This window comes from Periophthalmus magnuspinnatus, chromosome 14, assembly GCF_009829125.3.
Source record: "Periophthalmus magnuspinnatus isolate fPerMag1 chromosome 14, fPerMag1.2.pri, whole genome shotgun sequence".
NCBI lineage: Eukaryota > Metazoa > Chordata > Actinopteri > Gobiiformes > Gobiidae > Periophthalmus > Periophthalmus magnuspinnatus.
The window spans coordinates 3,076,294-3,086,680 of record NC_047139.1 but is presented as its reverse complement, the minus strand read 5'-3'; the positions used below and the strand labels follow the sequence as shown (position 1 = coordinate 3,086,680).

The window sequence follows — 10,387 nt, the reverse complement described above, 5'->3', positions numbered from 1 at the left end:
AAGAGGAGCAGAGGAGGAGCAGAGGAGGAGCAGAGGAGGAACAGAGGAGGAGCAGAGCAGCAGAGGAGGAGCAGAGGAGCAGAGGAGGCTCACACAGACTCAGGAGGTGTTGGACTGTTTGTCTGAGGTAATAATGACTTATATTTACTTGTGTTGTGTCACAGTCACTTTGTGGCTTTTTGAACACATTCTTTATGTAATCCTAGTTTTATGGTCTCAGACTCTTCACTTCTAATGGGTTATTGAGTCATATTTTCACCTGTTTTACATTTAAAATACATTCAACTTTTAACATTAGTTTAACTTTTATTTGAAGTTGTACTTGATTCATTTAAATCTGAGATAATTCAGTCAGTGCAGTTTTTATGCTGTGTCTCTGTGTCTGAGGATATATTTTTTACATAATTGTACTTTTTTGAGTAGATTTTTAAACCTGTACTTGTACTATCTGTCAAAAATGAAGTAGTACTCTTATTTTAAATGTGTACTTTTTCCTTTTACTTGAGTACAGTGGTTGAAGCTTGTACTTGAGTCCATCTTTAGCCATGCAGCTGTACTTTTACTTGAGTACACATTTGCAGTCCTCTTTCCACCTCGTGTTGTAGCTGCTGTAACCTGTTGTATTATGCTGAGCCATAGAGTGTAGATGAGACAGGCCAAAGACACTGTTTTACACATGTAGTGTTCACTTTGAGCAGCTCAAATGTAGAGGGACAGGGCCAGAGGGAGCTGCAGGCTCAGACCAGCTCATTTACATTTATTCACCAAATCATCTTTTGGTTTTCTAGTTTATACAGAGAAGTGTCAGAAAGACTTGAGTGTTTGGGATATGAGCCTGTTATTGGTTTGTTTTGTGTCAGACTAAATGAGGCCCACACAGACACAGAGCTCAGCCTCCTGTCAGTCATGTGAGTGAAGCCCCGCCCACCTGGACTGCAGCCAATAGAGGAGCAGCTCTGACTCACTCCAGGAAGAAGAAACAAAAAAGCCACTTCCTTCAGCTACGCACTTTTCTCTGAGACACTTTGGACTCTTTGGATCCACTCAGGTTTCACCAGTTTGATTCTATTTAATACTGGGTTTAGTCCTGGTTTAGTTCTGGTTTAGTCCTGGTTTTGTCCTGACTTTAGACCTTAGGTTTAGTAGACTTTGGACTTTGGGTTTGGTACAAATTTAGTTTAAACCTGAGTTGGTCGTGGTTTATTTCCTGGTTTATTTCCTGGTTTATTTCCTGGTGTATTTCCTGGTTTATTCCCTGGTTTATTTCCTGGTTTATTTCCTGGTTTATTTTCTGGTTTATTTCTTGGTTTATTTCCTGGTTTATTTCCTGGTGTATTTCCTGGTTTATTTCCTGGTTTATTTCCTGGTTACAGTCTTGTTGTGTCGTTATGTCTCACAGTTTGAGAGGGCCAGTTTCAGCTTTATCTAAACTTACTGTATGTTTCCCATTAACTGGACTCTCAGAATCATGAGTCTTTATGTTCTTAGTTTTGTTTCTTCTGTGGATCAGATGAAACAGGTGAAACTCCTTCAACAGAAACAAACACAGTGGAAATTATACAGTTTTTAACGGAACATTTAACTAAATGTCGTTATAAAAATACAGAACAAAAGCAGCAGAGCCACAGTATTTTAGGTGTAAACATAGAATGAATAAAGTGGCATTAATATGTGACTGATCTAAACCTTGTGAGTTCACAGCACAGAGCTCAGAGCCACAGTTACCCACAAGGCTTTGACCTTTGAACTCTGCATCAATGCACCAGGGACTGACTTTTCTGCTCTAAACTCACAATGTTGGATATTTATTTATTTATTTTTTTAAACACTTTTTTTGAACTGTTTTTATAATAATTATTATTTATTTTTCCTTCAGATCAGACTGTGTTTTCCCCATGTTTTTAATAGAACTTGTTAATAACTTCTTATCTAATTTTTCTTCAGATGGTGTTAATTATTCATTATCTAATATGTGGAGTGTTTTCTTTGTGGCCCATGTCTTTATAAATCAGATATAAGTAAAAGTCTGAGTTCTGATTACTGTTTGTTTGATGGAAGGTCATTTTGTGTTTTTGTTTCTTCTCAATGTGAACATTTCATTGTACAGTTGTATTTCATAAATGTTTAGCTCTTTTGGCGTCTCCTTCTTTACATTTTGATGTGAAAGTTTCTTTATGGAGACACTTGACAAAACTACATGAGATGAACCATGTGAGCAGTGGGCGGGGCTAAACAGTGTGATGTCATTCTGTAGGACTCTGGACTGAGCATGGATCAGAGAGAGACCAGAGAGGACGCAGCCCCTCCCACCACCAGCAGGGCGGCGCTGGAGAGTGAACACTCTATTGGACGACTGATTGATTTTAAAAAGGAGCATGGTCCACAGTGAGTCTGAGCCAAAGATTAGATCTGCCTGTTGGAGTGTGTTTACATGCACAGAAGAAATCTGACCACAAACACCAGGTTTACATGTGTCGGGTCATTGTAGGATTAGGGTCAAACTCAACTGATTTTAGTCTTCACTGATCTTTGTCGTTGCTGCGTTTGTTTGACCTTTTTGATCTATTTTCTTCTTTAACACATGAGGTGTAAAAATCTAAATTAAGTCACATCAGATTTTACTGTTTTCAGTCACATTTGAGTAATCTGACAACTGCAGAAATCAGATTATGATCAGATTTTAAGTGTGCATTTAAACACAGACACTGAAGGATTTTAAGAGTGAAAACGTTTAACAAACATCCATTACATTCAGTGTCACTGTCAGGCCTCGACCTGGACCAGAGTCTGGACATGAACAACTTTGAGGTTTAAAATAAAAACATGTTAACAATAGAATTAATTTAGAGAAATAATGAAAGAGAAAATACTTTGTAAAATGTGGTGTTTCTTTGTTCAAACTGTGGCACTGCAGCGTCTGTGGTGAGGGCCTCATGAACACTTTGTACAAGTATCAGACCTGAGTCATAACAGTCCCATGTGTTTTACTGTGACTGAAGTGTGTTTTCTTCTGTGTCTCAGGATCCACCAGAAACATCCTCCATCTGAACCTGGTCCCATCTGTGAGTCCCTCAGGAGTGACTGGTCTATGGGACGTCCTATTGAATTTGCCACAGAGCCGTGAGTTTCCACTGAATAAAACAGTTGAAATGAACATAAGTGTTTGATGAGTCTCTCTCACAGAGTGGAGCAGCAGGTTCCAGAGGTCTCCAGTGGTCAGCACCATCAGACACAGCTGGACTCCATATTTAAGGTCTGTCACTAAAGTTTGTAAATGTTCAGATGAATGAGAACTTGTTCCACACAGATCTGACACTGACTGCATTTGTGTTGTTTATAATGTGTCTGTTCAGCTTCTGGAGGAGGACATCTTCACTTTTGTCCAGAAGGAGCTGAAGAAGCTCCACAAGGTTCTGAGTACAGATTACCCAGAATGCTTAGAGCCTGTGGAGGATGAGGATGAAGAGCAGAGGAGCAGCAGTGAGGCTGTTCTGAAGATCACACTGAACTTCCTGAGGAGGATGAAACAGAAGGAGCTGGCTGAGCGTCTGTGGAGCAGTAGGACCATTTAACACATTTAACAAGGTGCTCACAGTCGTTTTATATTCTCTGAGACTCAGGCCTGTATCTGTTGTCTTCATTCAGGGAGTTATTACGGAGATTATCAACGTAAACTGAAGTCTAACCTGCAGCAGAAGTTTGAGTGTGTGTTTGAGGGCATCCCTAAAGCAGGAAACCCCACCCTTCTGAATCAGATCTACACAGAGCTCTACATCACAGAGGGAGGGTCTTCAGAGGTCAACCAGGAACATGAGGTCAGACACATGGAAACAGCCTCCAGGAAACCAGACCCAGCAGAGACACTCATCACATGTGAAGACATGTTTAAAGGCCCAGCTCACACACATGGACCAATCAGAACAGTGCTGACAAAGGGAGTGGCTGGCATCGGGAAAACAGTGCTCACTCAGAAGTTCAGTCTGGACTGGGCTGAAGGCAAAGCCAACCAGGACATACAGCTGCTGTTCCCGTTCACTTTCAGAGCACTCAATGTGCTGAAGGAGAGAAGCTTCAGCTTGGCGACACTTGTTCATCACTTCTTTAGTCAAACACAAACAGAAATCTGCAGCTTTGAAGACCTCCAGGTGCTCTTCATCTTTGACGGTCTGGACGAGTGCAGACTTCCTCTGGACTTCACCAAAACCAAGGCCCTGACCGACCCCACGGAGTCCACCTCACTGCACGTGCTGCTGGTAAACCTCATCAGGGGGAGCCTGGTTCCCTCCGCTCGCCTCTGGATAACCACAAAACCCGCGGCGGCCAATCAGATCCCTGCTGAGTGCGTCTCCATGGTAACAGAGGTCAGAGGGTTCACCGACTCACAGAAGGAGCAGTACTTTAAGAAGAGGTTCAGAGATGAGGCCGACACAATCATCTCCCACATCAAGATGTCCAGAAGCCTCCACATCATGTGCTACATGCCAATCTTCTGCTGGATCGCTGCCACAGTCCTGGAGCATGTGTTGAAAAGCAGAGAGAGAGGAGAGCTGCCCAAGACCCTGACTCAGATGTACATCCACTTCCTGGTGGTTCAGGCCAAAGTCAAGAACATCAAGTATGAAGGAGCATCTGAGACAGACCCACACTGGATTCCAAAGACCAGGAAGATGGTGGAGTCTCTGGGAAAACTGGCCTTTGAGCAGCTGCAGAAAGGAAACCTGATCTTCTACGAGTGTGACCTGAGGGAGTGTGGGCTGGACACTGCAGAGGCCTCAGTGTACTCTGGAGTGTTCACACAGGTCTTTAGAGAGGAGCCAGGCCTGTACCAGGACAAGGTCTACTGCTTCATCCATCTGAGTGTGCAGGAGTTTCTGGCTGCTCTTCACGTCCATCAGACCTTCATCAACACTGCGATCAACCTGCTCTCAGAGAAACAAGTATCATGGTGGACATTTATTTTTAGTCAATTTAGCAGTAAATCAGTAAAATTTTATCAGACAGCTGTGGACCAGGCCTTGCAGAGTCCAAATGGACACCTGGACCTGCTCCTCCGCTTCCTCCTGGGTCTTTCACTGTCGACCAATCAGAGTCTTCTACACGGTCTGATGACACAGACAGGAAGTAGCATCCAGACCAATCAGAAAACAACTGAGTACATCAAAAAGAAGCTGAGTGAGGATGTGTCTGCAGAGAGGAACATCAACCTGCTCCACTGTCTGAATGAACTGAATGATCGTTCTCTGGTGGAGCAGATCCAACAGGTCCTGAGTTCAGGACGTCTGTCTGAAGGTGGACTGTCTCCTGCTCAGTGGTCAGCTCTGGCCTTCATCTTACTGTCATCAGAAGCAGATCTGGACCAGTTTGAGCTGAAGAAATACTGTGCTTCAGAGGAGGCTCTCCTGAGGCTGCTGCCAGTGGTCAAGGCCTCCAACAAAGCTCTGTGAGTAACATTTGTTTAACAGAGGATGGTTTGATTCAACTTCTACATAAACAATGTTTTATCTCTCCAGACTGAGCAGCTGTAACCTGTCAGAGAGAAGCTGTGAAGCTCTGTCCTCAGTCCTCAGCTCCCAGTCCTCTAGTCTGACAGTCCTGGATCTCAGTCACAACAACTTGAAGGACTCAGGGCTGAAGATGTTGTCTGTTGGTCTGAAGAGTCCTCACTGTAAACTGGAACAGCTCAGGTCAGAGGGTTAAAATTACTCACTTTTATTACATAACCTGTTGGTAGTAGGAAAACAACATTTGATAAAAGTAACATCAAGACTTTTTATTTGGGTTGAATGCAAGTTCAGAGAGTTGTACCACCAGCCCTCTTTTTTTTTTTCAGCGTGGCCTACACAAATAACGTAAATGTGTAGAGGGACCTGGGAACTGAGGGGTTTCTTCCCTCAAAAATTATTTTGTAAAAATCACTTAAATTACTTTATTCTACTGTTTTTTAGTTACATTTTTTTAAGGGTCTTATTAAAATAAGTCGGAGCATTATCATCTATATTTAAAACTGAAATTCAAAAGGCCTGTATTGTTCTTTTACATGTTTATACTAAGTAATTTATTTCAAGTTAAATGTTGAATTCAATGCTGTGAGTTACGCCTAAAAATCAGCTGAACTCTTTGATGCTCTGGGCAGGTCAGGTTTTTGGGTTTTGTGCAGAGTTGGTGCATTTTAAAACCTTTTCATAATAAGGCTCATTCTGGAGGTTTTATTTTGAAAGGGCCAAAGGAATGAACAATGAAACAAAGTAGAAACAAACGACTCACCGCACGTGTAGCCGCTGACCGCTCCTCACAGAGCCACAGCAGAGTCGCTCTGTGTCAGATGGAGAGATGTGAGAGGGCGGAGCTCCCTTCAGCCACACACCCCTCTCACATCTCTCACGTCTGGAGTCAAACAAGCCCAGCACCGGCCCACATAGGCTGAGGCTTAAACTCTTGTGTGGTGGTTCTAGTCTCTAATGTCCCTCTGTCTCCTCAGTCTGTCCCACTGTGGGCTGTCCCCTCACAGCTGTGGGCCTCTGTCCTCAGTCCTCAGCTCACAGTCCTCTAGTCTGACAGTCCTGGATCTCAGTCTCAACGACTTGAAGGACTCAGGGCTGAAGATGTTGTCTGTTGGTCTGAAGAGTCCTCACTGTAAACTGGAACAGCTCAGGTCAGAGGGGTTAATATTATGCAATATTATTACATAACCTACTTTGGAAAAGAACATTTCATAAAAGTAAAATAAATATATGGGACATTTTTTGTCTCTTTTGGTTTGATTGTTACCAATGAATTGACTGTACAATAATTTGTGTCTTCAGACTGTCAGGTTGTCTGGTCTCAGAGGAAGGCTGTGCTTCTCTGGCCTCAGCTCTGAGGTCCAACTCCTCCCATCTGACAGAACTGGACCTCACCTACAACCACCCAGGAGACACAGGAATAAAGCTCCTGTCTGCTCTACAGGAGGACCCTCACTGCGCACTGGACACTCTCAGGTTTGGACCACTATTATAAATACTCACAAAAAACAATAAAATAAAAAAAATTCATTCAATGTAAGAAGAAACTTCAAACTGAGTTCATACTCAACACTGCGATTAATCTGAACTGAATCATGAATAAACTGAAAATCAGAAGTGCTTTTTATCCAATTAAAACAGATTTCAGAACCACCAGAGGAGGCCCACGTACCACAGTTTGAGAACCACTGTCAGATTCTACATAACAACAAAGGAGACCTATTCTGCAAAAATCACTTTTAACTATGTTGTAATTGTTTTAATCCACACACTCAGAGTTGTATTTAGAGTGATTCATGAATGTTTGAATGATCTTTATTCTCCTGTATTCAAGACGTCATGGCTCCGATCTGCCTCCTTTTTTCACACCACGGCGACTCTCACTGCTCTGGATTTATTTATCACAAATGAAAAAAACAAAAACAAAACCCTGCTGCTCATTAGTGTGAACTACATTTAAATCTATCCAGAGGTGAGGCTCCTTTGTTGTGATGATGTTTCTGGTGACGTATAATAAAGGGACATGTGTGAATCAGTTCTTAAAACCTCATTGGTCTCCAAAATTTTACAACCCAGAAGTCAGTGGATTTGTTTCTTTTATTAAATCATTTTAGATTAATATCCCATCTTCTTCCATCCATTTTCTTTTGTTTTATCATTATAATGATCCACTGGTGAAAGAGATTATCACTTTACACTAGACAAAAGTACAATATGTCGTCTTTATTCTCACACAAACTCTTCTGACACTCTCTGATGTGGTGTTTCCTTTAGACTGAGACCTGCTGGAGAACGATGGATGAATCCGATCTGGAGATGTAAGTCTGACTTACTCCATTTAACACTGATTAGTTTAATAATTTTATTTGTCTCACACAAACAACACTTCAATACGGCTCATGGTTATTATGATTTAAATTACTGTTGTTTTATGAGTTTCAACAAAAGCATCATGGGAAATAACCAAACACCTGGAGCATGTCTCATCTGTCAGTCAGACTGAGACTCACTGGCCCCTCCCCCTCGACTCTCTCTCCTCTGTGGGTGTGGCCTCAGACTGTGTGAATCCAGAGTTCTTCTTAAAGCAGATCCTGAAGAGTCCAGTCTGGAGCTGTGTAACTGCACTCATGTTTCAGCTCAAACACAACAGTGATCTTCATTCTTCTTCTGGAGACAGTGGATTTAAACCAATCCCCTGTTCTCCTCTGAGCTGTGCCTCTGCTGCCTCCTCCTCATCACTAGAACAACAACAGACACACAAACACTGGCAAAAGGACAGAAGCTGTGAACAAGCTCCTGAAACACAGAGCCACATGTCTCAGCCCCTGTGTGCACCAAGCCCCATCAGAACTACTGCTGCTGGAGCAAAGGAGGAGCAAAGGAGGAGCACCAAGCCCCATCAGAACTAGTGCTGCTGGAGCAAAGGAGCACAGGAGGAGCACAGATGAGTGTAGGAGGAGCAAAGGAGGAGCACAGGAGGAGCAAAGGAGGAGCACAGGAGGAGCAAATGAGGAGCCCTGGAGCCACACTGACACAGGCACAGCTGTTGGACACAGGTCTACAAACAAGCACAAGTGACTGTGGATTCATATAGAGACATTTTAAAGGAGAAAGTCTGTGTCATGGAGCACAGAGGAGTGTAGGAGGAGCACAGGAGGAGCACAGAGGAGTGTAGGAGGAGCACAGGAGGAGCACAGAGGAGTGTAGGAGGAGCACAGGAGGAGCACAGGAGGAGCACAGGAGGAGCACAGAGGAGTGTAGAATGTGTGGAGTGACGTCAGAGACTGGAGCTGCACTTTGTCACTGCAGCAACAAACTCAAGTTTTACACTGAAAATAATCTGAAATAGATGTGAGGCTCTGAAACTAAAGGAAATATAGAGCTGATGCAAAAGAAACATGAGCCAAATATAAGACTGACATGATTCACAAATAAAATCATCAGAATAAAAATACATTCATCATAAATAATTGACTTTAAATCCATCTTTCATGAATAGATTGACCCATATTAAACTATAATTAAATGTGTGTCTCCACATGGGACTAACTGCTGCTGTGTTGTGTCTTCTCTCCATCAGATTTCTGTGATCTCACTCTGGATCCAAACACAGCTCACAGAAAACTCAAACTGTCTGACAACAACAAGAAGGTGACACATGAGACAGAGGAGCAGCCGTATCCAGATCATCAGGACAGATTTGAGCTCTGGTATCAGATTCTGTGTTCCACTGGTCTGACTGGTCGCTGTTACTGGGAGGTTCAGTGGAGTGGAGATGTTTTTATATCAGTGTCTTACAGAGGAATCAGAAGGAAAGGTGACAGTTATGACAGTGCATTTGGATACAATGATCAGTCATGGAGTCTGGTCTGTTCTGAAAGTGGTTTCTTTGTTTGTCATAATAATGAACGTGCCTCCCTCCCTCAGCCCTGGTCCTCCTCTTCTGGGAGAGTTGCAGTGTTTGTGGACTGTCCTGCTGGCTCTCTGTCCTTCTACACAGTCTCCTCTGACCAACTGACCCACCTCCACACCTTCAACACCACATTCACTCACACTCTGCTCCCTGGGTTTGGGCTCTCTTCCTATGACTCCTCAGTGTGTGTGTGTGTGCTCTGACACACTCACCCTCCTCTGTGTAAAATACAACAGTCAAATCTGTAGAAAAATCACTTTGTAAATGTTTTATTTTGACTTGATTTGAGCAGAGATTTCTTTTCTAATGTGTTATTTCCTCTCAAAGACAAACTGCAGACATCAGCCTCACACTAGTGTCTGTACTGAACAAATCACTGTGTTCAATATGAACTTTACAAACTCATAAACAGGCACCACATGCAGTAAGTGTACAGTCTGTATATGTGCTACTTTGGTCCTTGTTTGTTTGATTGGGTTCAATACTCCCATAAGAAAGTATGTTGTATTTTTATGTTCTGAGGCAGTGTTTTTGTCCAATAAGAAGGAGGAGGAGACACAGTGGTGTAGACCGTAGTAATTAGTACATGTGGTCTTTTATCAACCTTTCTTCAACTTGGAGAAGCCGACCGGAGCCACACCAAACAAACTAAACCATGAACTCATAGAAAACCATGGAAATATGAGTCTTATTGTGTTTTCAGCTACAAATAAAAGACAAAAGTTCAAACATAAATCCTGTGCTCATCATTTTTTCTAAGGTTTGTGAATGTGATATAAACATTAAATTACTTTCATGGCATACCAAAAACATGGGGAAGGATTTGGTTCAGTTTGATTGTGGCATCAAATAGAAAATAACATGCTATAATGCTAACAATGCTAACATGTGTGTGCAGATCCAGAGGCTGAATAAACCCCAGAGCCTCTGTGTCAGACGTCATCACATCTGAACAACTGCAGCAGCTCCTTCA

The 10,387-nt window shown here is 42.6% G+C and overlaps 1 protein-coding gene across 1 annotated transcript; it reads left to right on the top strand.

Annotated features, from left to right (window-relative positions):
• LOC129456785 (NACHT, LRR and PYD domains-containing protein 14-like) lies at positions 1 to 10,137 on the top strand. The gene is made up of 12 exons (XM_055226608.1): positions 1 to 127; positions 861 to 1,048; positions 2,255 to 2,385; positions 3,022 to 3,120; positions 3,184 to 3,253; positions 3,354 to 3,558; positions 3,646 to 5,440; positions 5,511 to 5,684; positions 6,479 to 6,652; positions 6,804 to 6,977; positions 7,776 to 7,819; positions 9,082 to 10,137. The coding sequence occupies exons 3-12, from the start codon at positions 2,270 to 2,272 to the stop codon at positions 9,615 to 9,617; spliced, it is 3,387 nt and encodes a 1,128-aa protein (XP_055082583.1). The 5' UTR covers positions 1 to 127; positions 861 to 1,048; positions 2,255 to 2,269; the 3' UTR covers positions 9,618 to 10,137.
• Positions 10,138 to 10,387: the final 250 nt, after the last annotated feature.

Excerpts from the sequence above, each read along its gene's own strand:
- LOC129456785 (XM_055226608.1), top strand. The coding sequence starts at position 2,270 with ATGGATCAGAGAGAGACCAGAGAGGACGCAGCCCCTCCCACCACCAGC. Across the intron at positions 6,653-6,803 it reads TGTAAACTGGAACAGCTCAG|ACTGTCAGGTTGTCTGGTCT; the intron begins GTCAGAGGGGTT and ends TTGTGTCTTCAG. Across the intron at positions 6,978-7,775 it reads TGCGCACTGGACACTCTCAG|ACTGAGACCTGCTGGAGAAC; the intron begins GTTTGGACCACT and ends TGTTTCCTTTAG.